Source organism: Artemia sp. Qi Xiang Cuo, chromosome 4 (genome assembly GCF_049724085.1).
Source record: "Artemia sp. Qi Xiang Cuo chromosome 4, ASM4972408v1, whole genome shotgun sequence".
Classification (NCBI taxonomy): domain Eukaryota; kingdom Metazoa; phylum Arthropoda; class Branchiopoda; order Anostraca; family Artemiidae; genus Artemia; species Artemia sp. Qi Xiang Cuo.
In genome coordinates this window covers 75530759-75558754 of record NC_142797.1, presented here as the reverse complement: position 1 = coordinate 75558754, position 27996 = coordinate 75530759, and the positions used below count along the sequence as shown (strand labels likewise).

At 33.1% G+C, this 27996-nt stretch overlaps 1 protein-coding gene and 1 long non-coding RNA gene across 2 annotated transcripts in view; one reads left to right on the top strand and one right to left on the bottom strand.

Moving 5' to 3' along the window:
• LOC148953441 (uncharacterized) lies at positions 1-27873 on the bottom strand. The gene is made up of 2 exons (XR_016141643.1): positions 27794-27873; positions 1-433 (listed from the first exon to the last, which is right to left on the bottom strand). It is a non-coding gene; the product is annotated as an uncharacterized LOC148953441 (long non-coding RNA).
• Positions 24417-27996, top strand: part of LOC148953440 (uncharacterized) — a 40524-nt gene continuing 36944 nt past the window's right edge. Inside the window, exon 1 of the mRNA XM_089087683.1 lies at positions 24417-24523. Coding sequence (XP_088943809.1) covers positions 24509-24523 — 15 coding nt within the window. The 5' untranslated portion in view covers positions 24417-24508. The remainder of the gene's footprint in view (positions 24524-27996) is intronic.

Genomic DNA, 27996 nt, shown 5'->3' with positions numbered 1-27996 from the left:
CACCGGTCTCAATGAAAGGCCTCGCCCCGTATCTCTGTCCGCGAAGGGTTGACGTGCCGCCAAAGTGTCTGCAGCAGAAACAGAAAACCAAATTTGCCTTAACTGAGTACTCAAGCCAAGGATGCTTTCCATAATACGAAATATTAAATGATCGTCTTAGCTTGCCTTTTGCTGAAACCTGTACAGGGTACCGTAGCAGTTGTGGTTGACATGGATGATCGTGGGAGGATGAAGAAATATCAGTAGGACCACTTGAGCGATGGTGCTCTTCATCTTAAGTCGTATCTCGTCCAGATTGTGCCTCTTGAGCAGTGACAGGCGCAGTGTCTCTTTGAGTCGTCTCGTTTTCTACTAGCTCGGTCTGACCGACCACCACGTCCTTCGAAGGACCCAAAGCGATGGCAATAGAATTTTCGGGTGCTGAGTCAGGAACCTGAAAGATATACCCAAAGGTTAAAAGCCACTATTGTACTTTGAAGCACTATTGAACTCATTTTCAACATTTAAACAGTTGCTTTTTTTTAGTATGTTAAGTCCAAACTGCGTAGCAGTTTCCGCTTTCGGCACATCAATTCGTGAAAAATAGTGCTAGAACTCCTCCATGGTGTGACAGTTTACTAAAGTATATCCTAAAGTATATACTAAAGTGCAACATTTTAAAAACAATGATTTGAATCAGTATGTGAAAATAGTGAGATAATCATGTTATTATTATTTCATTTTTGAAAATAACATGTTTTGAAATATAAAAAAGTTGTTGATTTGATTGAATATTTTTCAACCTTATAGAGCGGACAGACAGAGAAAAAGACACACGGGCAAACAAACACACAGGTGAATAGACATAGAGGCACATAGGTACACAGGAACACAGACACACACACACACACAAAGGCACAGATAGACACACACATACAATTTTGATTGAAAATATAAAACACTTTTCAAGTATATCAATCTCAACTAGTTGTCAAACTCTGAATGTTTTAATTACTGACTGTGTTTTAGTTTATGTAATAAGATTATGTAGCACACTTTCAGATACAAAAAACTGAGCTACTTGGATACTTTTGAGCTTCTGACTGCATATCAAAAAATTTTAAATATTCAGCTAGTTGGAAAATTCCGAGTGTTTTGTTTGCAGACTTAGTCTAAAATTTAATAAGAGCCCTTTTGAGTACAACAAGCTGAATTTCTTCGAACAGCGGATACCAAAGGGCACACATGATCGTGACATGTGCATGCAACAAACTAAAAAGTGGGGTATATCATAGGACTCCCGTTTAAACAAAGTACAAAATGAAATTAATAAAAGCAATTTTGACTAAAACAAACTCAACCAGCTGGTGAATTTTTAGTGTTTTAATTACCGACTCTGTATCAAAACATTTAATTAAGGCATTTTTGAGTACAACATGCTCAGCTACTTGGAAAATTCTGAGTCTTTTAAACAGTGAATTAATCAAAGAATTAATCAAAAGCACTTTTGACAACAACAAACTAAGGTAGTGGATAAATTCCGAGTGTTTTAGTTGCTGGGTGAGTACCAAAAAAAATAATAAAAGCACTTTTTCATGCAACAAACTCAGCTAGTAGTTAAATTCCGAGTGTCTTAGTTGCTGACTGAGCGTAAAAAATTCGATAAAAGCAGTTTTGAATACAATAAGCTCCGTTAGCTGATAAATTCCGAGTGTTTTAGCTGCTGGCTGAAGATACATTAATTGGCTGATAGAAGTATTAATTGCAGCAATAGTAATAGTAGTAATAAAACTATTAAATAAAACTGCGGTAGCAGTTTTATTAGTAGTAGTGTGCACATATTGCTTTTTGTACAATTGATCTTTTCCTTTAAGCATTCTCTGAGAGTACCAATCTAATACACAAATTAATTCAAAGATCCGCAATTACGAAAATCTAAATGCACGTATTGTCTTTTAGTTCAAATTTGCCATCAATATTTTCTTACATTTTACCTTCATATACTTAGCCTTACTAACACTAATAGCCTACCACACTAGTTTCAGTGGTAGTAAAAGTAGTTGCAGTGTTAGTGTTATATTATTAGGAGTAGTAGCAGTAAAGGCAGCAGTGTCTATGGCGGTAGTAGCATGTGCATATTGCCTTTTTGTCAGTTGAAAATCACTTTCATGATACCTCGAAAGCTTCATCTTGACGCGTTAAGCTATTAAAAAAATATTGTTGATGTGTGCTTTTGAAACCCTTTTGACGCCCTTTTAACCTTAATACTCTAAACCTTACAAGTTGTTGAAATCGAAGCAGTAGATGGAAAATTTTTGTAGCAGTAGGGGCATTAGACAAAGTAGCAGTGGTATTAATTTTAGTAGTGACATACATATATTAGCTTTTTGTCAATTGATCTTCCCCTTTAAGAATTAAATGAAAGTTTCAACTGAATAACCGAATCAATTCTTGAGATTCACAATTTTTAAAATCTGCATGCACATAGTTTGTTTTGATTTAGCTCCAATTCCCCCTCGATATTCTGCAAATTTTCCATGTTCATACGTGTAACCTTAATTGTAATAGTATCAGAATAGTAGTGGCAGTAGTAGGACCAGTTGTAGCAGCAATAGTCTATAACTATTAGTAGCAACAATGCAAGCAGCATTATCAATAGCAGTAGTAACACATACATTTTGCATTTTTGGTCAACTAAACATCCCAACCATGACGCCATTGAAGTTTCCTTTTGATGGGATAAGCCGTTCCAAAAATAACGCTGATATGCCCGCATCAATAATCTGTATACACATACTATGTTTTGGTTTTGTTCAACTTTCTCCTCAACGTTTACTCAGATATTTTTTTTCAATATCCTTACCGTTAGTAGTACTCGCTACAGAAGTAGTAGTTTTAGTGATAATAGTGGTAATAGTAATAGTACCTGTGGTAGCAGTACAAGCAGCAGTAGCTCCAGTAGTAGTAGCGTACAAATATTGCCTTTTTGGTCAATTGATCATCTTCCTTGTCGTTTCCTGAAAATTCCAAATCAATATTCTCTTGATTCCTGAGATACATCCTTTTGACAACCTATATATACACATAATATGTTACTTTTTAAGTGAAAACCCACCTCAATATTCCCCGAAGGACTCATCTTAATGTCATTCGTATTTTAGGATAGTAGAAGTCCCAAATGAAGCTTCTTAATTCCCCATATGAAGTTTATATGACGGCCCATTCCAAAACAACTTATAAGCCCACAGGGAATGATTTAAAACACCATCCCCAAGGCACTGAGTGGTTGGGTCAATCCTAGAGGCATTGTTATATGTTTTTTGGACTATTTTGAGCAAAATCGCTCTCTCACAATTTCAATTAGATTCGTTTGGAAAAAAGAGGATTAGTCAGGAGGTAGCTACCCTCCGTCACTTTTTACTCTTAAATGGGACCTAGAACTTCCAATTTTAACCAAATGAGCCACCTCTAAAGTATATACAACCCTCGCCTCAATAAAACTTTAAGTACCCCTGGGGCAAGTAGTAAGCTATATTGCTACGCATCGGGGACAAGGTATGAGGCATGAATATACAGTGCAGTTTCAAGGGAATATGGCTTACCACGGTCACTCATCTATTACCACGACCGGTATATGCCTTAGCAGACTTTCTCTGAGCCAACACCCATTTTCTGGGCCAATTAGAGATATTGCTACTAACAGTAGACCATATACGATAACTTGATTAGTATAGTCATTGGATTCAAATATAAGGAGTAATTGTCAACGTGTTCAAAGGTTTATTGGACTTTCCTGTAATATGTTCAACAGCCAAAGCTTTTGGCTATTAGCATTCAATAGTAGGTTTAATGATAGCATATGGGAATTAATTACTATCAACTGTACAAAAAATATGCTAAAAAGTGTAATAGATTTGACGCCTACAAGAGACCTTGGTATAAGGTATTCAATAGTTTAATGGGCCTCATATAAAAATGTGGGATTCAGTCGTATTGGAAATCAATCATGTTTTTTGTATCATTTGGCGTAAACTAACTCAATTTGCAAAAAAAAGGTATCTAATAATGATAAAAAGCTGTATCATACACAAGTACCATGTGAACAGTGTTGTCAGTATAAAATATGCTCTAACATTGTAGTATACTAAAAAGTTGATACTAATAGAGTTGTAGATGCCAAGAAAAGAATTTTAATAAAGAAATTCAGAACAATCTTTAAAAATCCTTAGAAATCAAGTAGTGAGACGATTATGAGTATGAACCATCAAGGATCGCAACCATCAATGACCCTAACCATCAAGGACCTAAACCTCCAAATGTCCCCATATCCCCAACCTCCAAAGTGGCACCCCTCCCTTCAAATTTTTTGGCCCCCTTCCCCATTTTTTTTAACTTTTTTTTATTTTTTTTTAACATGGTATTATTTTTATTCTTTTTTGTTTTAAGTGGTAGCACTATCGGAAACGTATGCGTGTATTGCCATGACAGTGAGGAATTTCCTTGGAGTACCAAAAAAATTCAACTCTTAGGATGGTGGATATGCGAGATTGAGATCTCCGGAGATAATTGCACTCAAAGAGAATGCCAACATAAAAATAACAGTTGATGAAGAGGGGCATCTTCTTGCTAGTGCTTGTGGTAACATGTTACCAAGGGTTAAACCCTATCGTCAGCCTTCTGATATTAGCACTCAACAGAAGGTCAAAAGAAGACAGGCGTACTCTTCTACTAATATCATAAACCATATCTTGTTAACGGGGCGGAACTGTTACCTGTGTAAAAATAATGTGATAATAGACAGCGAAATTGCCGGAATAATAAAAAAGGCTTGGCTAGAAAATATCACTAAGGAATATAAAGATGAATTGACGAAAAAAAAATTGCTAGCAAACGTTACTACCATTGATCAAACAGTCAATGAACCAAATAATAGCAAAGATGTAATGCATATTGAACAGGTGGATGACCCCCCAGTAAAAATGTATTCACATGATAGTGTTATTGTAGCATTAAATGCTGACAAGGAGAAGTATTTGAACTATGAAACAAGTACAAATGGTAGCACTATCGAAAACGTATGCCTGCATTGTCATGACAGTGGGAGTTTAGATTTCTTTGGAGTACCCAAAAATTTCCATTATACACATTCTGGATATGAGAAAGTATCATTTCCAGAGATGATTGCACTCAAAGAGAATGCCAACATAAAAATAATCGTCGATGATAGAGGACAACTCCTTGCTAGTGTTGCTGGTAACACATCACTTTCTGATACATCCAATCGTCAGCTTTCGGGTATTAGCATTCGACGGAAGGTCAAAAGAAGAAGAAAGGCCTACTCTTCTACTATTATCATAAACCATATCTTGTCTACGGGCTGGAACTGTTACATGTGTAAAAATAATGTTATAATAGACAGTGAAATTCCCTTAAAAATAAAAAGGGCATTGATAGAAAAATATCAATAAGGTATATAAAGATAAATCAATGAAAAACAAAATGCCAGCAAACGTTACTACCATCATTGATCAAACGGTCAATGAACCAAATAATACCGAAGACGAAACGCAAGTTGAACCTGTCGGTGACATACCAATAAAACCTGTGTAAGACTCAAAATGGAATCCTATTTTATGTTCTATGGAATCCTACATTATTTAAAAATTATGTTGTAATAGACAGTGTAATTGCCGGGAAAATAAAAAGGGCATTGATAGGAAATATCACTAAGGAATTTAAATATGAATCAATGAAAAACAAAGTGCCAGCAAACGTTACTACCATCATTGATCAAACAGCCAATGCACCAGATAATACCAAAGACGAAACGCATGTTGAACCTATCGGTTACATAACAGTAAAAATTGTGTATGACTCAAATTGGAATAATGATTATTCTACTGATTACGAACTAAGAGAGGACAATAGCTACAGTATCAAGAGAGAACATGGTGAACTATTTTATGGAACAGATTCAAAATGTCCGAAGTTGTTCATCTATTTTAATAATGTATAATAATATATTTTTTTTATTAAAATCCTACATGACATTATTTCATTAAAAATATATTATGCATTACATTGATATGTGTTCATTATTTTTAGAGTATGCTACCATATCAAACGTTTAGAATGTCTATTGAAACATCAGGGATGTAAGAAAAGGAATTTGCATACATCATATGTCGGATAGAAAAGTTAACATGGGGAAAATATGCATTAGAATGAACAAATTCCTTAGCAACACCTATTGTCGGATGGGTCAGGATGAAATTGATAGAATCTAAGTATCAGAGTGAATAAGTTCTATATTAACATCCTTTGTTGGATATGTGGGTTAACATTATCAAAACCTAAGTGTCAGAGTGAATAAATTGTTTGTAAATGTCTTTTGACAGATACTTTTGATAGCACTGACCAAATCTAAGTATCACAGTGAATAAATTCCTAATCAAATTCCTTTGTCGGATAGGTCAGGATAGAATTGATAAGATATAAGTATCAGAGCGAATAGATTCTTTATCAACATCCTTTGCCGGAAATATCAGTTAACATTATCAAAACCTAAGTGTCAGAGTGACTAAATTCTTTATCAACATCTTTTTTCAGATACATCGGATTAAATTCACAAAATCGAAGAATCAGATTGAATAAATTCTTTATCAACATCCTTTCTCGGATGCATTGAATAACATTAACAAAATCTAAGTATCAGAGTGAATAATTTTTATCATCATCTTATTTTTCAAATACATTGGATAAAATTGATAAAATAGAAGCATCAGATTGAATAAATTCTTCATCGACATCCTTTTGTTGGATGTGTTGAATAACATTGACTAAATCTGAGTTTCAGAGTGTATCAGAGTGATTAAATTCTTTATAAACATCTATTGACGGACACATAGGATAACATTGAGAAAATCTAAGTATCAGAATTAATGAATGCTTTATCAACATCCTTTGTCAGATATGTTGGACAAAATTGACAAAATATAAGCATCAGAGCAAATAAATTCTTTATCATCATCATATGCCAGATACATAGGATAAAATTGATAAAATCTAAGCATCAGATTGAATAAATTCTTTGTCGACTTCTTTTGTCAGATATGTCAGATAACATTGACAAAATCTAAGTATTATAGTGAATAAATTCTTTAACAATTTCTTTTATTGGATTCATCGGATAACATTCACAAAATCTAAGTATCAGAGAGAATAAATTTTTTATCAACATCTTCGTCAGATATAACGTTTAAGTTTACAAAATCTAAGTATCAGAATTAATAAATGCTTTGTCAACATCCTTTGTCGGATATGTCGGATAAACATTGGCAAAATCTAAGTGTCAGAGCGAATAAATTCTTTATCAACATCCTGTGCTGGATAAATCAGTTATCTGGATAATATTGACAAAATCTAAGTTTCAGATTGAATAAATTTTTTATCGCCATTTTCTGTCAGAATTGTCGGATAACATTGTCAAAATCTAAGTATAAGAGTGAATAAATTCTTTATAAACTTCTTTTGTTGAATAATAATTTTTTCTTATCGATCTCATTTGTCGGATACGTGGGATATCATTGAAAAAATCTATGTATTAGAATGAAAAAATTCTTTATCAACATCTTTTATCGGTTACGTCGGATAAAATTGACAAAATATAAGTATCAGAATGATTAATTTCTATGTCAACATCATTTTTCGGATGCATAGGATAACATTGACAGAATCTAAATGTCAGAGTGAATAAATTCTTTATCAACATCCTTTTCTGAATACGTTGGATAACATTATCAAAATCTAAGAATCTAGAGTGATTAAACTCTATATCAACATCCTTTTCTCGGATACGTAGGATATAAAATTGACAAAATCTAAGTATCAGAGCGAATAAATTCCTTATCAAGATCCTATGCCGGATACATCGATTATCAGGATAAAATTGAGAAAATCAAAGTATCAGAGTGAATAAATTCTTTATTAACATTTTTTTCGACTTAATTTGTCGGATACATCGGAAACATTGACAAAATCTATGTATTAGAATTAATAAATTCTTTATCAACATCTTGTGTCGGATACGTCAGATCAAATTGACAAAATCTAAGTATCAGAATGATAAAATTTTATATCAACATATTTTGTCGGATACATAGGATAACATTGACAAAAGCTAAGTGTCAGAGTGAATTAATTCTTTATCAACATCCTTTACTGAATTCTGAACATTATCAATATCTAAGAATCAGAGTGATTAAATTCTATATCAACATCCTTTTCTCGGATACATAGGATAAAATTGACAAAATCTAAATGTCAGAGTGAATAACTTTTTTTTATCATCATCTTTTGTCAGATACATTGGATAAAATTGACAAAATCTAAGTATCAGAGTGAATAAATTCGTTTTCAACGTTTTTATCAGATACATCAAAAAAATTCATAAAATCCAAGTTCTATTCATTTTGACTTTATGCATCGTTTCGTTGAATTTAGGTTAGACCGGTTATAGATGGCAGCACACCCGTACAGACACACAGTCATAGGGAGAGAGACTTGCAAAAGTTGGATTCTTTATCGACATCATTTGTCAGATATGTCGGATAAAATTGAAAAAATCTAAGCATCAGAGTGAATAAATTCTATCTGAACTTCTTTTGCTGGATAAATCGGATAATATTCACAAAATCCGAGTATTAGGGACAATAAATTTTTTATCGACATATTTGTCAGATGTAACATATAAAATTGACAAAATCTAAGTATGAGAATAAATCAATGTTTTATCAGCATCCTTTTTCGGATATATCGGATAGAATTGACAAAATCTAAGTATCAGCGCGAATAAATTCTTTATCAACATCCTAGGCCAGATATATCCGTTATCTGGATAAAAATGATAAAAATCTAAGTATCAGATTGAATAAATTCTTTATCAGCTTCTTTTCTCAGATATGTCGGATAACATTGTCAAATCTAAGTATGAGAGTGAATAAATTCTTAATCAGCTTCTTTTGTTGGATAAATCGGATAACATTCACAAAATCTATGTATCAGAGCCAATAAATTCATTATCGTCGTCAATTTTCAGATACGCTTGATAAATTTGAGAAAATCCAAGTATCAGAGTGAATAAATTCGTTATCAATGTCTTTTGACAGATACGTTTAATAACATTGACAAAATCTAAGTATCAGAGTGAATAAATTCTTTATTAACATTTTTTTTATCGACATCATTTGTCGGATACGTCGGGTAACATTGACAAAATCTATGCATTAGAATGAATAAATCTTTTGTCGGATAAGAATAAATTGTTTATCAACATCTTTTGTCGGAAACGTCAGATAAAATTGACAAAATCTAAGTACCAGAATGATTAAATTCTATATCAACATCATTTGTCGGATATATAGGATAACATTGACAAAATATAAGTTTCAGAGTGAATAAATTCTTTAGCAACATCCTTTTCTAATACGTTGGATAACATTATAAAAATCTAAGAATCAGAGTTATTAAATTCTATATCAACATCCTTTTCTTGGATACATAGGATAAAATTGACAAAATCTAAGTGTTAGAGTGGATAAATCTTTTTTATCAACATCTTTTGTCAGGTAAATCGGGTAAAATTGACAAAATCTAAGTTTCTAAGTTGATAAGAAATTTATTCTCTCTGATACTTATATTTTGTCAATTTTATCCGACATATCTGACAAACGATGTTGATTAAGCATTCATTCATTCGGATACTTAGATTTTCTCAATGTTATCCTATGTGTCCGTCAAAAGATGTTGATAAAAAATTTAATCACTATGATACACTCTGATTTTGTCAATGTTATCCAACGTATCCTACAAAAGGATGTCAATAAAGAATTTATTCAATCTGATGCTTATATTTTATCAATTTTATCCGATGTATTTGACAAAAAAGAGGATGATAAAAAATTTTCACACTGATACTTAAATTTTGTTAATTTTATCTAATACATCCGAGAAAGGACGTTGATAAAGAATTTATTCCATCTGATACTTCGATTTTGTCAATCTTATCCAAGATATCTGACAAAAGATGTTGATAAAGAATTTATTCACTCTGACCCTTAGGTTTTGATAATATTAACTGACATTTCCGGCACAGGATATTGATAAAGAATCTATTCCCTCTGATACTAAGATTTTATCAATTTTATCCCGACCAATCCGACAAAAGAAGTTGATAAAGAATTTAGTCACTAAGATACTTAGTTTTGGTCAGTGTTATCAAACGTATCTGTCAAAAGACATTTACAAAGAATTTATTCACTCTGACACTTAGATTTTGATAATGTTAACCCACAAATCCGACAAAGGATGTTGATATAGAATTTATTCACTTTGATACTTAGATGCTATCAATTTTATCCTGACCTATCCGATAAAAGGTGTTGATAAAGAATTTATTCATTCTGATACTTAGATTTTCCCCATTTTAACTTATCTTTCCGACATATGATCTATGCAAATTCTTTTCCTTACATCTCCGATGTTTCAATAGACAATCTAAACGTTTGATATGGTAGCATACTCTAAAAATAATGAACACATATCAATGTAATGCATAATATATCTTTAATGAAATAACTTCATTTAGGATGTTAATACAAAAAATATATTATTATACATTATTAAAATCAATGAACATCTTTGGACATTTTGAATCTGTTCCATTAAATAGTTCACCGTGTTCTCTCTTGATACTGTAGCTATTGTCCTCTCTTAGTTCGTAATCAATAGAATAATCATTATTCCATTTTGAGTCAAACACAATTTTTACTGTTATGTAACCGACAGGTTCAACATGCGTTTCATCTTTGGTACTATTTGATTCTTTGACTTTTTGATCAATGATGGTAGTAACGTTTGCTGGCACTTTGTTTTTCATTAATTCATCTTTATATTCCTTAGTGATATTTTCTATCAATGCCCTTTTTGTTTTCTCGGTAATTTCAATGTCTATTACAACAATAGTTTTACACACATAACAGTTCCGGCACGTATACAAGATATGGTTTATGATATTAGTAGAAGAGTAGGCCTTTCTTCTTCTTTTGAACTTCCGTCGAATGATAATACCCGAAAGCTAATGATTGGATGTATCAGTAGATAATGTGTTACCAGCAACACTAGAAAGGAGTTGTTCTCTATCATCGACGATTATTTTTATGTTGACATTCTCTTTGAGTGCAATCATCTCTGTAGATAATACTTTTGCATATCCAGAATGTGAATAATTGAAATTATTGGGTACTCCAAAGAAATCTAAACTCTCACTGTCATGACAACGCAAGCATATTTTTCCAATACTGCTACCACTTGTACTTGTTTCATAGTTCAAATACTTCTCCTTGTCAGCACTCAATGCTACAATAACACTATCACGTGAACACATTTTTACTGAGGGTCATCCACATGTTCAATATTCATTTCATCTTTGCTATTATTTGGTTCATTGACTGTCTGATCAATGGTAGTAACGTTTGCTTGCACTTTGTTCTTCTTCGATTCATCTTTATATTCCTTAGTGATATTTTCTAGCAATGCCCTTTTTATTTTTTCGGCAATTTCGCTGTCTATTATCACATTATTTTTACACAGGTAACAGTTCCGCCCCGTTGACAAGATATGGTAATGGATATTAGTAGAAGAGTCCGCCTGTCTTCTTTTGAGCTTCCGTTGAATGCTGATACCCGAAAGCTGACGATAAAGTTTAACACTGGGTAACATGTTACCATAAGCACTAGCAAGAAGATACTCCTCTTTATCAACTGTAATTTTTATGTTGGCATTCTCTTTGAGTGCAATCATCTCCGGAGATTTGAATCTCGCATTTCCACCATCATAAGAGTTGAATTTGTTTGGTACTCCAAAGACATTTAATTCCTCAATGTCATGACAATGCACGCATACGTTTCCAATAGTGCTACCTCTTATACTTGTTTCATAGTTCAAATACTTCTCCTTGTCAGCATTCAATGCTACAATAACACTATCATGTGAGCACACTTTTTTAAAATGGTTCATCTTCACTTTTTTAAAGATGTGAAATATGTGTTTATCCTTCCACTGCGTAAAAAATGTTGATTTAATACATGCAATAAACTAGGTAGTGTCAATAACCCGCCATAGAGTAACAGTGGGAAAGCTGTGTCGTGTGTATGAGCAAACCTAGATTACGATTGGTAGGGCCGCAAGCGTATTTCATGTCATTTTAAGATACGTAAAAAATCAAAGTTAAATATTTTCTGTTCAAAAAATTCAGTCCAAAAAAAAGTGCTACTACAAACAATATTTTTCTAACAGTGAAACTCACGACTGACATTTCTATATCATTCTTATTTTGAATTTGGAAAATATTAAATGTGATTTTTTTAATGTTTTAAGTATGTTTCATTTCATTCTAAGACCTGTAAAGAAAAAATTCAAAAAAATACCATGTTAAAACAAAAAAAATAAAAAAAATAAACAAAAATATAAAAAAGTGGGGGAGGGGGCCTAAAAAGTTAGAGGGACGGGGGTGCCCTTGGATGTTGGAGAAATGGGGACCTTTGGAGGTTGAGGTCCTTGATGGTTAAGGTTATGGTCATTGATGGTTGCGATCCTTGATGGTTCATACTCATAATCGTCTCACTACTTGATTTCTAAGGATTTCTAAAGATTGTTCTGAATTTCTTTATTAAAATTATTTTCTTGGCATCTACAACTCTATTAGTATTAAATTTTTAGTGTACTAAAATGTTAGAGCACATTTAATATTGACAACACTGTTCAAATGGTACTCGTGTATGATACAGTTTTTTTTTATCATTATTAGATACCTTTTTTCGCAAATTGAGTTAGTTTACGCAAAATGATACAAAAAACATGATTATTTTCATATACGACTGAAACCTGCATTTTTATATAAAGCCCATTAAACTATTGAACACCTTATACCAAGGTCTCTTGTAGGCGTCAAATCTATTACACTTCTGAGCATATTTTTTGTACAGTTGATAGCAATTAATCCCATATGCTATCATTAAACCTACCATTGGATGCTAATAGCCCAAAGCTTTGGCTGTTCACCATATTACAGAAAAGTCCAATAAACCTTTGAACACGTTGAAAATCACTCCTTATATTAAAATCCAATTACTATACTAATCAAGTTATCGTATATGGCCTACCGTTAGTAGAAACATCTCACATTGGCCCAGAAAATAGGTGTTGGCTCAGAAACCAGTCTGCTAAGGCATATACCCGTCATGGTAATAGATGAATGACCGTGGTGAGCCATGTCTCCTTGAAACTACACTGTATATTCATGCCTCAGACCTTGTCCCCGCTGCGTAGCACTATAGTTTACTACTGGGGCATAACTTACAACCATTGCCCTGAGGCTCTGAGGGTTTGTTTTAACCCCCAAAGCCTTATTACATGATATTTATAATATTTTGAATAAAATAGCTCGAGACTATACGACGTGTTTGCGAGGGAAGGGGTTAGCTGTCTTCTGATCCCTTTGACTCTTAAAAAGGATTCTAGAGCTTCTGATTACCAATCGAATGAGCACCCTCTAATGTTTATATGGCTGCGCTTTCTATAAGAGCCTTATATTCCCCCAGGGCCTAACTTACAACCATTGCCCTTGGGGATAGGGGGTGGGGGGTGGGATATGTCATCCTTAAATTCACGATTATCGGAACTTTCAACTATATTGAACAAATTGGTTATCTCAAAATTTTGATTGGAAATGATAGAGGAAATGATGGGCGTGGAGGGGGGGTATTTGCCATTCGATCAGTTTTGACTAATAAAAAGGGAACTAGTTCACTCAATTTCCAGTAGAAGGTGCTCTTTTTGAAGTTTTTATGACAAAACTTTCTATAAAACCCATATACGACCCTAAGGCATAAATTAAAACCCTTGTCTTGAGGGCTCTGGGGGGAGGGGGGTGAATCTTAAAATACAAAATTTCCCGACCTTTAAGCTACGTTGAACAAAATGGCTATATCAAAATCTTGATCGGCAGTATTTGGGAAATGATTGGCATGGGGTGGTATTCGTCCTCTGATCACTTTTGACTATTAAAAAGGTGACTAGCCCTCTCAAATTCCAATCGAATAAGCTCTTTCTAAAAAAAAATTCGACAACACTTTCTATAAAAACCTTATATTCCCCCGGGGCATAACTTACAACCTTTGTCCTAAGAGCTCTGGGGGGTTGTCATACTCAAAGACATAATTTTCGGACCCTTCAACTGCGTTGAACATAAGTATTATCTCAAAATTTTTATTAGATTTTTTTTAGTAAATAGTGGAGGAAGGGGGTTAGTTGCCCTCCAATTACTTTAAACTATAAAAAGAGCACTAGCCCTTTCCATTTTTAATCGAATGAACCCTTTTTGAAGTTTCTACGACAACTCCTGAAGTACGAAGCGCCCGTTTTAAGACATTTAAACAGACCAAAAAAATAACTATAATAATACATTTTTCCAACACCGTTATTTACTTAGGCAGCGCTATTTTGCTGCCTATGAAACCGTATAGATATAGAACATTTTTCAACAAAAATCTGCGTCAATAATAAACAAATGAAATTAACTTTAAAGCTTTTTCTACAAAATAAATTTTACAAGGAAAAATAAAGTGCTCCGTTAAACCAAAAATGAGCAACAATAAAGTCAAATATTGTTTCAAGCACAAAAACTACCACAAACCATCATCAATAAATAAATTAAACCCAAAACCAACAGAAAATACAAAAAAAACTACCCCGTCCCTACCGTTTAAAGACCAGAAAATAATTTTCAGTTTACTAAAAAAATTAAACAGATTACCTTTTTATTGTCAGTTTAATATACATAAATTGATATTTATTTCTTAAAGTTTCAATTATTTTTGAGCTATTAAAGACAAAAAAGTGGAAACGATTAAGCTGTGTTTGTCTTTCAGTAAAGTTTAAGTTATGTTCTTGTCTTGAGAAGGCTTTGGGGTTGTCAGCCCCTACTCATGTTAATTTTTGCTTGTTTTAAGTTTGACTCAGTTATTTATTGTAATTTCTGTTCGTCTAAGGTTTCATTTATTTATTGATAGTGAATCTGTGGTAGTTTTACGCTCGGAATAATAGTTGACTTTATTTCTGCGAATTTTTCGTTTAATGCAGCTTTTTTCTTTTCTTTGAAAAACTTGTTTTGTGGATTTTTTTAGATGAATCATCAGAAAAGGCGGTGAGCACAATGAAGATGTTACAAATAGAATAGCCAAGGCCCAGTGTGTTTTTTTGCACTTGAGAAAAGTTTGGAAGAATAAAATTATAAGTTTGCGAACCAATATTAGATTACTTGAAGTCAGCATGATTACAGTGGTCAAGTATGGTTCTGAGGCGTTCACTCTCTGAAAAACGGGGGAGGATATGCTAGAGGCTTTCCACAGAAATTGCCTATTTATTGCTTTGGGTGTCCATCCGTCAAAATTTAATTATCAGAGTGAATAAATTCTTTATCAACTATTTTTGTTGGATACATCGGATAACATTCCCAAAATATAAGTATTAGAGCCAATAAATTCATTATCGTCGTCAATTTTCAGATACGCTTGATAAAATTGAGAAAATCCAAGTCTCAGAGTGAATGAATTCGTTATCGATGTCTTTTGACAGATACGTTTAATAACATTGCCAGAATCTAAGTATGAGAGTGAATAAATTCTTTACCATCTTCATTTGTTGGATAAATCGGATAACATTCACAAAATCTATGTATCAGAGCCAATAAATTCATTATCGTCGTCAATTTTCAGATACGCTTGATAGAATTTACAATATCCAGGAATTACAGTGATTAATCCTGCGATCAAGGCCATTTGTTAACTACGCTTAATAAAACCGACAAACTACAAATATCCATCTAAATAACATACGTAAAAACATTTTTTTTACCAATATCAGTTGTCGATTATATAAGATAACATTATCAAAATCTATGCATTAGAATGAATAAATCTTTTGTCGGATAAGAATAAATTGTTTATCAACATCTTTTTTCGGATACGTCGGATAAAATTGACTAAATCTAAGTATCAGAATGATTAAATTCTATATCAACATCATTTGTCGGATACATAGGATAACATTAACAAAATCTAAGTGTCAGAGTGAATAAATTCTTTAGCAACATCCTTTTCTGAATACGTTGGTTAACATTATCAAAATCTAAGAATGAGTGATTAAATTCTATATCAACATCCTTTTCTCGGATACATAGGATAAAATTGACAAAATCTATGTGTTAGAGTGGATACATTTTTTTATCAACATCTTTTGTCAGGTAAATCGGATAAAATTGACAAAATCTAAGTATCTAAGTTGATAAAAAATTTATTCTCTCTGATACTTAGATTTTGTCAATTTTATCTGACATATCTGACAAAGGATGTTGATAAAGCAATCATTCATTTTGATACTTAGATTTTCTCAATGTTATCTTATGTGTCCGCATAAATATTGATAAAGAATTAAATCCCTATAATACACTCTGATATTCAGATTTTGTCAATGTTATCCAACGTATCCAACAAAAGGATGTCAATAAAGAATTTATTTAATCTGATGCTTATATTTTATCAGTTTTATTCGATGTATTTGACAAATAAGATGATGATAAAAATTATTCACTCTTATAATTAAATTTTGTTAATGTTATCCAATGTATCTGAGAAAGGATGTTGATAAAGAATTTATACAATCTGATACTTCAATTTTGTCAATTTTATACAATATTTCTGACAAAAGATGTTGATAAGGAATTTATTCACTCTGACCCTTAGGTTTTGATAATGTTAACTGACATTTACTGCAAAGGATGTTGATAAGGAATCTATTCGCTCTGATACTTAGATTTTATCAATTTTGTCCCGACCTATCCAACAAAGGAAGTTGATAAAGAATTTATTCACTAAGATACTTAGTTTTGGTCAGTGTTATCAAACTTATCTGTCAAAAGACATTTACAAAGAATTTATTCACTCTGACACTTAGATTTTGATAATATTAACCTACAAATCCGACAAAGGATGTTGATATAGAATTTATTCACTCTGATACTTAGATTCTATCAATTTTACCCTGACCTATCCGACAAAAGGTGTTGATAAAGAATTTATTCATTCTGATACTTAGATTTTCCACATGTTAACTTATCTATCCAACATATGATCTATGCAAATTTTTTCTTACATCCCCGATGTTTAAATAAACATTCTAAACGTTTGATATGGTAGCATATTCTAAAAATAATGAACACATATCAATGTAATGCATAATATATCTTTAATGAAATAATGTCATGTAGGATATTAATACAAAAATATATTATTATACATTATTAATATCAATGAACAACTTTGGACATTTTGAATCTGTTCCATAAAATAGCTCACTATGTTCTCTCTTGATACTGTAGCTATTGTCCTCTCTTAATTCGTAATCAGTAGAACAATCATTATTCCATTTTGAGTCATACACAATTTTTACTGGTATGTAACCGACAGGTTCAACATGCGTCTCGTCTTTGGTATTATTTGATTCATTGACTGTTTGATCAATGATGGTAGTAACGTTTGCTAGCACTTTGTTCTTCATTATTTCATCTTTATATTCCTTAGTGATATTTTCTATCAATGCCCTTTTTATTTTCCCGGCAATTTCACTGTCTATTACAACATTAGTCTTACACACATAACCGTTCCGGCACGTAGACAAGATATGGTTTATGATATTAGTAAAAGAGTAGGCCTTTCTTCATCTTTTGACCTTCCGTCGAATGATAATACCCGAAAGCTAACGATTGGATGTATCAGTAGATAATGTGTTACCAGCAACACTAGCAAGGAGTTGTTCTCTATCATCGACGATTATTTTTATGTTGACATTCACTTTGAGTGCAATCATCTCTGTAAATAATACTTTTGCATATCCAGAATGTTAATAATTGATATTATTGGGTACTCCAAAGAAATCTAAACTCTCAGTATCATGACAACGCACCCATATGTTTCCGATAATGCTACCACTTGTACTTGTTTCATAATTCAAATACTTCTCCTTGTCAGCATTCAATGCTACAATAACACTATCATGTGAACACATTTTTACTGAGGGTCATCCACATGTTCAATATGCATTTCATCTTTGCTATTATTTGGTTCATTGACTGTTTGATCAATGGTAGTAACGTTTGCTAGCACTTTGTTTTTCATCGATTCATCTTTATATTCCTTAGTGATATTTTCTAGCAATGCCCTTTTTATTTTTTCCGGTAATTTTGCTGTCTATTATCACGTTATTTTTACACAGGTAACAGTTCTGCCCCGTTGACAAGATATGGTTTATGATATTAGTAGAAGAGTACACCTGTCTTCTTTTGAACTTCCGTTGAATGCTAATACCCGAAAGCTGACGATAGGGTTTAACACTGGGTAACATGTTACCACAAGCACTAGCAAGAAGATGCCCCTCTTTATCAACTTTTATTTTTATAGGCATTATCTTTGAGTGCAATCATTTCCGGAGATCTCAATCTCGCATATCCACCATCATAAGAGTTGAATTCATTTGGTACTCCAAAGACATTTAATTCCTCACTGTCATGACAATGCACGCATACGTTTCCTATAGTTCTACCACTTATACTTGTTTCATAGTTCAAATACTTCTCCTTGTCAGCATTCAATGCTGCAATAACACTATCATGTGAACAAACTTTCTTAAAATGGTTCATCTTCACTTTTTTAAAGATATGAAATATGTGTTTATCCTTCCACTGCGTAAGAAATACTGATTTAATACATGCAATAAACTAGGTAGTGTCAATAACCCGCCATAGAGTAACAGCGGGAAAGCTGTGTCGTGTGTATGAGCAAGCCTAGAGTACGATTTGTAGGGCCGCAAGCATATTTCATGTCATTTTAAGACACGTATAAAAACAAAGTTAAATAGTTTCTGTTCAAAAAATTCAATCCCAAAAAAAGTGCTACTACAAACAACATTTTTCTAATAGTAAAACTCACGACTAACATTTCTATATCATTCTTATTTTTAATTCGGAAAATATTAAACGTGATTTTTTTTAATGTTTTAAGTATGTTTCATTTCATTCTAAGACCTGTAAAGAAAAATTTCAAAAAAATACCATGTTAAAACAAAAAAAAAAAAAAAATAACAAAAATCTAAAAAAAGTGGGAGAGGGGGCCTAAAAATTTAGAGGGAGGGGGCCCCCTTGGAGGTTGGGGATACGGAGACCTTTGGAGGTTGAGGTCCTTGGTGGTTAGGATTATTGATGGTTGCACTCCTTGATGGTTCATACTCATGATCGTCTCACTACTTGATTTCTAAGGATTTCTAAAGATTGTTCTGAATTTCTTTATTAAAATTCTTTTCTTGGCATCTACAACTCTATTAGTATTGACTTTTTAGTATACTACAATGTTAGAGTACATTTAATATTGACAACACTGTTCAAATGGTACTTGTGTATGATACAGCTTTTTATCACTATTAGATACCTTTTTTTTGCAAATTGAGTTAGTTTACGCAAAATGATACAAAAAACATGATTATTTTCCCATACAACTGAAACCCGCATTTTATATAAAGCCCATTAAACTATTGAACACCTTATACTAAGGTCTCTTGTAGGCGTCAAATCTATTACACTTCTGAGCATATTTTTTGTACAGTTGATAGCAATTAAATCCCATATGCTATCATTAAACCTACCATTGGATGCTAATAGCCGAAAGCTTTGGCTGTTCACCATTTTACAGAAAAGTCCAATAAACCTTTGAACACGTTGAAAATCACTCCTTATATTTGAATCCAATTACTATACTAATCAAGTTATCGTATATGGCCTACCGTTAGTAGAAACATCTCTAATTGGCCCACAAATAGGTGTTGCCTCTGAAACCAGTCTGCTAAGGCATATACCGGTCGTGGTAATAGATGAATGGCCGTGTTAAGCCATGTCCCCTTGAAACTGCATTGTATATTCATGCCTCAGACCTTGTCCCCGCTGCGTAGCAATATAGTTTACTACTGGGGCATAACTTACAACCATTGCCCTGAGGCTCTGGGGGTTTGTTTTAACCCCCAAAGCCTTATTACATGATATTTAGAAAATTTTGAATAAAATAGCTCGAGACTATACGACGTGTTTGCGAGAGAAGGGGCTTAGCTGCCCTCTGATCACTTTGACTCTTGAAAAGTATTCTAGAGCTTCTGATTACCAATCAAATGAGCCCCCTCTGATATTTATATGGCCACGCTTTCTCTAAGAGTCTTATATTCCCCCAGATCTTAATTTACAACCCTTGCCCTTGGGGATACGGGGTGGGGGGTGGGATATGTCATCACAGAAAGAAAGAAAAACGAGCAAAAATGGGGTTTTTATAGGCCAAATGACGATACTGAAAATACAAAGCGAATATTTCGAGAGGACAAACGCCTCTCTTCTTCAGCGCGAAACGAAACGAAGAATCAATAAAAGCCAAAAATTAAAAGAATTAAAACCAACTACCTAACAACCATAAAAGCGAGTTATTCGCCAATATCCGCGATTTGCACAAAATCCACTCGCTTGGCGAATAACTCGCTTTTATGGTTGTTAGGTAGTTGGTTTTAATTCTTTTAATTTTTGGCTTTTATTGATACATCGTTTCGTTTCGCGCTGAAAAGAGAGGCGTTTGTCCTCTCGAAATATTCGCTTTGTTTTTCAGTATCGTCATTTGGCCTATAAAAACCCCATTTTTGCTCGTTTTTCTTTCTTTATGTGATGTCAGGCCAATGTGGTTTAAGAAATTATCTTTGATATGTCATCCTTAAAGACACGATTACCGGAACTTTCAACTAAAGAAAGAAAGACGAGCAAAAATGGGGTTTTTATAGGCCAAATGACGATACTGAAAAAACAAAGCGAATATTTCGAGAGGACAAACGACTCTATTATTCAGCGAGAAAATAAACGATGTATAAATAAAAGAAAAAAATTAAAAGAATTAAAACCAACTACCTAACAACCATAAAAGCGAGTTATTCGCCAATATCCGCGATTTGCACAAAATCCAAAAAAAACATGAACTGCCATCGACGGATACTAGCGAGCATTTTTCGCATTTTTAGCGAGCATTCGTTTCGCGCTGAAGAAGAGAGGCGTTTGTCCTCTCGAAATATTCGCTTTGTTTTTTCAGTATCGTCATTTGGCCTATAAAAACCCCATTTTTGCTCGTTTTTCTTTCTTTATGTGATGTCAAGCCAATGTGGTTTAAGAAATTAACTTTCAACTATGTTGAACAAATTGGTTATATCAAAATTTTGATTGGAAATGATAGGGGAAATGATGGGCGTGGAGGGGGGGGGTGTATTTGCCATTCGATCAGTTTTGACTAATAAAAAGGGAACTAGTTCACTCAATTTCCAGTAGAAGGTGCTCTTTTTGAAGTTTTTATGACAACACTTTCTATAAAACCCATATACGCCCCTAAGGCATAAATTAAAACCCTTGTCCTGAGGGCACTGGGGGGGGATGGTTGTATCTTAAAATACATAATTTCCTGACCTTTCAGCTACGTTGAACAAAATGGTTATATCAAAATTTTGATCGGCAGTATTTGAGGAAATGATTGGGATGGGGTGGTATTCGTCCTCTGATCACTTTTGACTATTAAAAAAGCGACTAGCCCTCTCAAAATCCAATCGAATAAGCTCTTTCTAAAAAATTTTGGATAACACTTTCTATAAAAACCTTATATTCCCCCAGGGCATAACTTACAATCTTTGTCCTGAGAGCTCGGGGGGGTTGTCTTACTCAAAGACATAAGTTTCGGACCCTTCAACTACGTTGAACATAATTATTATCTAAAAATTTTTATTAGGTTTTTTTTAGGAAATAGTGGAGGAAGAGGGTTAGTTGCCCTCCAATTACTTTAAACTATAAAAAGAGCACTAGCGCTTTCCATTTTTAATCGAATGAACCCTTTTTGAAGCTTTTACGACAACTCCTGCAATACGAAGCGCCCGTTTTAAGACAAACAAACAGACCAAAAAAATAACTATAATAATACATTTTTCCAACATCGTTATTTACTTAGGCAGCGTTATTGTGCTGCCTATGAAACGGTATAGATATAGAACATTTTTTCAACAAAAATCTGCGTCAATAATAAACAAATTGAAATTAACTTTAAAGCTTTTTCTACAAAACAAATTTTACAAAGAAAAATGAAGTGTTCCGTTAAACCAAAAATGAGCAAAAATAAAGTCAAATATTGTTTCAAGCACAAAAACTACCACAAACCATCATCAATAAATAAACTAAACCCAAAACCAACAGAAATTACAAAAAAAAATTACCCCCTTCCTACCGTTTAAGGACCAGAACATAATTTTCAGTTTACTAGAAAAAAAAACAAAAACAGATTACCTTTTTATTGTCAGTTTAATATACATAAATTGATATTTATTTCTTAAAGTTTCAGTTATTTTTGATCTATTAAGACAAAAAAGTGGAAACGATTAAGCTGTGTTTGTTTTTCGGTAAAGTGCAAGTTATGTTCTTGTCTTGAGAAAGGATGGGGGTTGTCAGCCCTACTCATGTTAATTTTTGCTTGTTTTGAGTTTGACTCAGTTATTAATTGTAATTTCTGTTCGTCTTAGGTTTCATTTATTTATTGATAGTGAATCTGTGGTAGTTTTACGCTTGGAAGATTATTTTGACTTTATTTCTGCTAATTTTTCGTTTAATGCAGCTTTTTTCTTTTCTTTGAAAAACTTGTTTTGTGGATTTTTTTTAGATGAATCATCAGAAAAGGCGGTGAGTGCAATGAAAATGTCACAAATAGAATAGCCAAGGCCCAGTGTGTTTTTTTTTACACTTGATAAAAGTTTGGAAGAATAATATTATAAGTTTGCGAACCAATATTAGATTACTTGAAGTCAGAGTGATTACAGTGGTCAAGTATGGTTCTGAGGCGTTCACTCTCTGAAAGATGGGGGAAGATATGCTAGAGGCTTTCCAAAGAAATTGCCTATTTGGTCGCTTTGGGTGTCCATCCGACTTACCGTATCTCTAACAGCAAGCTCTACAATAAAGCAAGGTTCAATGCCACATTCCAAGGCTTTCATAAGAGAAACGTCGAAATGGCTAGGACACGTTTTGTGGACGAAGCGTGGAAGATTGGCAAATTGTTTCCTTGTCAGATCACTTTCTAGGGCCTGACAAAAGTAGGTAATCTCCGGATGGGGTGGGATTATGTCGTAAGAAATGATTTAAGGAAACTGAAGCTTCTTGACTTATTTGACTAAGGCCCTGTCTGTTCTTGGAGGTCGTCTTTAGGCCTCTTAGTTCAAAATGGTGCTTATATATATATATTATGTATGCCTCATGGTCTTCTGCTAGGTGAAGAAGGTCGGAAAGTCAGTGAGGCGCAAATTTTTCCCTCTATCCCTTTGGGAGAGAACCACAAGGACGAAAACAATGAATTTGTCCTTCCAAGATGATTTTCGGGAGATGGAGCTAACTCATCTGTTTTACTTGATCGAGCCACTAGATTTGCAGAAGTTGAATACTGGTAAGAATTGTTGACTTGATTTTAAAGCGCTCAAGGAGTTTGATGTTTGAGATTCATTCACGGTAGGTAATACCTGCAATATTGTAGAGGCATTTAATTTCAAACGCTGCGATTTGACACTGGTCATCTGCCTTCAACGTCCATGTTTCACGTGAGTATATTGTGATGGGGATAATAAAGTATTAGAATGCCGTGACTTAAGTCGTAGAGACAAATTATCACTTCGCCATAAAGGCACAAGGGCTTTGAAACCGGAACTCGTGAGGACGAGCCATCTTTTTCTGTCCTTTGAAGATGCATCCTTGCCTGACTCCTGTGAACGTTTGGAAGCCATGAGAATATATCATTCTAAGAGTTTGAGCTAAAATAAAATTCAAAAATATACTTTAATTGGGAGTAGCTCCTGAATCGTGCCATAAGTACTTTGATTTTTTTTTTCAGAAATAAAAGGGCTGATCTTCGGGTTAGAAGCTTGATACAATCTTAACTTGTAAGATAAAAAGATCTTAAGATAATTTATATCCAACTGAAATTTATTATTTGGCAAGAAAATTATTTAGCATTGAAGGCAAATGTTAGGATAATAGTTCGTTGACCATCAGTTAACGTTAAAGCGCACTATGTACAAGTTTTGAAATCATTGTGGGCGATAATGTTATTTTGTTATAAAGGTAGACGTCATAGTAATAGTTCATTGACCAGCAGTAGGTGCTTATTAGCATTTTACACAGGTTTGTGGGAATAATAAGTAAAGAAAACAAATAAGTGCTGAAGAGGTAAGGAATAGATACTGTAAGAACTTTTGAGAGGACCGGCAGTCATACTTGAGCGCTTGAGTGCTGTAAATAAACTTTCGACACAATTCAAGGGAAATGCATATCGTCTTGGTATGTAGCCGTATTGTTCACCTGTGACTTCTCCAAAATCAATAAAAATTAGTCTTTAGAAGTCAAACCAATCGATTCTTTGTTTACTTTTTGTTTGTTTAAATATTTTTCAGTTTGTATTACTTTATTTTAATTTACACGTTTTTTAGTTTTCAGTGTCGAAGAACTCAAAAATTATTCTATTTTTAAATTTTATATTAATAAGATTAATCTGAAAAACAATTACCAACAACACTTAAAACCATTATTTATGCTAAAATGAGAAATCTTTTTGCCTCTTTTTGTAAAGTTTCTTGACTTTGAAATGGGTCAGTTAGGCATTCGCATAGGGACATAAAAAAGGGTTTTTCAGGCGTGCACCTCCGAGATATCATATAATTTATCCGATGACTTCTCATTGTTTCCTTTTGTTTGTTTGTTTTTTTGTTTTTTGTTTTTTTTTTGTTATTGACTTTTTTTTTCAGAACTTGGTCTATTCTTCCAACTCTTCACCAAAGAGATAGGCATTTTGCACCCATGCCTATAAGAAAGATAACATTATTGATAAATGGTTATATTCACGTATTTAACTTATTCATATTCATGGATTTTCAATAGCCTACACGACAATCAGAACGAAATTCTAAACGCTATATTGTGAGTGAGGAAAGTTTCGTTTTGTAAAGAAGAATTGGAGACAATACTAAAATTATTAAAAAATAATAAGGCCCCTAGTGCTGATAGTGTGGTAAATGAGTTTTTTTTTATGGTGAACGTGAAAATAGGTAAAACCTACTATAAACTATGAATAGGATTTTTTTCAACAGGATAACTATATTGATATCTTAGAAAATATTAATTAAACTCTTCTATGAAAAAATGTGATAAGAGTGAGAATGGTAATTATAGAGACAATTGGTTGGTTTCTATATGAAGCAAACTGCATAGTATGATGGTAGTTTTTAGACTTTCAGTGTTGTAGATAATGCTTAATAGGAGAACAGTATGGTCTTAAGAAGGGAAGAGGATGTGTCGACCGAATTTTCAATTTTAGATGAAAATTTGAGAAGGGGATGAGCCCTTGGGTATTTTAGATCCTATCCTTGTATATATCAAATAACAAAACTTTTTCCGCAAAATAAGTTTTCAAAGAAAAGTAAAGAACTCTATTACACCAAAAATGAGCAAAAATAAAGTCGAATAGCCTACCAAGCATATAACTACCACAAATCAATATCGATAAATAATTAAACCCCAAACGAGCATAAATCACAATAAATAACCGAGTCAAACTCAAAACGAGCAGATATTAACATGAGTAGGACCAAAAACCCCCTATGCCTTCCACATACCAGAACATAATGTTCACTTTACTGAAAAATACAAATGAATGTGTATTGTCAATTTATATACATTTGCTGACCATCAATCCTTAAAATGTTAATAAAAGTTGATTTATTAAAGATACAAAAGTGAAAACATATAAAAAAAATTAGTAAAGTGCAAATTGTGTTCTTGCCTTGGGAAGGCATAGGGGGTTTTGAGCCCTATTCATGTTAATTTCTAATCGTTTTGAGTTTGACTCGGTCATTTATTGTTATTTCTGTTCTTTTTGGGTTTCATTTATTTATCGATGCTGATTTGTCACTGTTTTACGCTTGGTAGATTATTTGATTTTATTTTTGCTCATTTTTCGTTTAATAGAGTTCCTTACTTTTCTTTGAAAAACTTATTTTGTGAATTTTTTTTAAATTAATTTCTGTTCGTTTTATAATAACATAGTCTCTTCAGGGAAAAAGAAAATAACACTTTAAAACTTTTCGGTTTTTATTTAAGAATTTATAGTTTGGCCTGCTATTTGTATGCTAGAGAAATTTTTCAACAAATTTGAACACTATACACCCTTTTAAAAATCTGTAAACAAATACTAGTTTTTAATTTAGTTTTAGACCTCGTCCAGTTGACCTAAAACATAAAAATTGTTACCACTCACAAAATACTATCTAGGCCTATACTCTTTGGCAGCTTGGATAAACTTAAACTCTTTTGATTTAGTTAAACTTTAAGACCAGAAGTAGTAATAGAGGTAGCCCCAAAAGTTTGAACTTATGTTCAAACTTTATGTTCGAGTTTGAACTTCGGTCTTGGGACACTGTTGAGAAGTCTTATTGGCAATCAGTATGCAGACAGTTCTTTTGTATTTAATCTTACGGCAACATTTAGTTTTTAAACATAATGGAAAAATTACATAACTATGGGGGGAGGGGGTTCACCAACGCAATAGCCCTAGAGATACAGTTGCAAGACCGCTCAGCTATTTTGAATAAAATGGCTATTTTAAATTTTTATTAGAAGTGTTTGGGGAATTATGAGCTAAAGAAGAGGGTTGGTTGCCCTCCAATCTCTTCTGAATTTCAAAAAGGGAAGTAGATGTTCAAATTTCCAATCAAATTAGGTCCCTTAAAATATCAATGATATTACTTGCTATGATAGAGTAGCGCTGCATATGATATTGCTTATATGCCCTTTTAATACTTGCATGTGTATAGTTTTTTTGTGTATAGTAAACTCCCCGTAAACTTTTCAACTTAGTGCCCTTAGTGTCATTGGTTAAAGTAACCGTAGAAGTAGTATTAACAGTATACACATAGTGTCTTCTAGCTAGATCAAGATCTGTCGCAACTTACCCTGAAAGGTTTAACTTAATAATGCAAGCCATTATTGTCATATTGCTTTGTCACCCTATTGACAATCTACTTGATCATCATTTTTTTTTTACTTAGTTTAGCATATGCCTAAATATTCCTTAAGAGCTTCACCTTAATACTCTTAGCTAGTTTAGTATCAATAGCTGTGGTAGCAGCAGAAGCATTAGTAGCAGTATGCACATAGCACCTTTTTTTTAACATCCCCTTCAACGCACGAAGAAATTTTTAACTTAATACCATCAACCGGCTCTGAAGCATTGCTTATACGTCCTCTTGGTACCCTATGTTGGTATAGTGTGTTTCGATTTATTTCAATACAGTTTCAATATTACCCAAACATTTCACCTTAATACCCTTAAGTTTATTAGTAGTAGTAGTAGCACTGGTAGTTATAGTAGTAGCAATAAGAGTAGAGTTAATAGCAGTGGTCTCAGCTTTAGTAGTAGTAGTAGTAGTAGCAGTGACAGTAATAGTAGCAGTAGCAGTAGTTGCAGGAATAACAGCATTAGTATTATGATGCCAATATTGCCCTTTGTTAGTTCAATATCCCTCACAAAAAACGATGTAAGTTATAATTTCACACATGAAAGTGTTCCTGACATTGCTGATATGCCCTTTTGACAACCTCCATACGGATGGCAGGTTTCATCTTCACATCCTTAGGTATAGTTGTAAAAGTAGTCACAAAAGTTGTATAAGTACTGAACTTAATACAATAAGCCATTGCTATGATGTTGTCGATTTGCTCTTTTCATAACCTGTATATTCAAACACTTCTTGAAATTT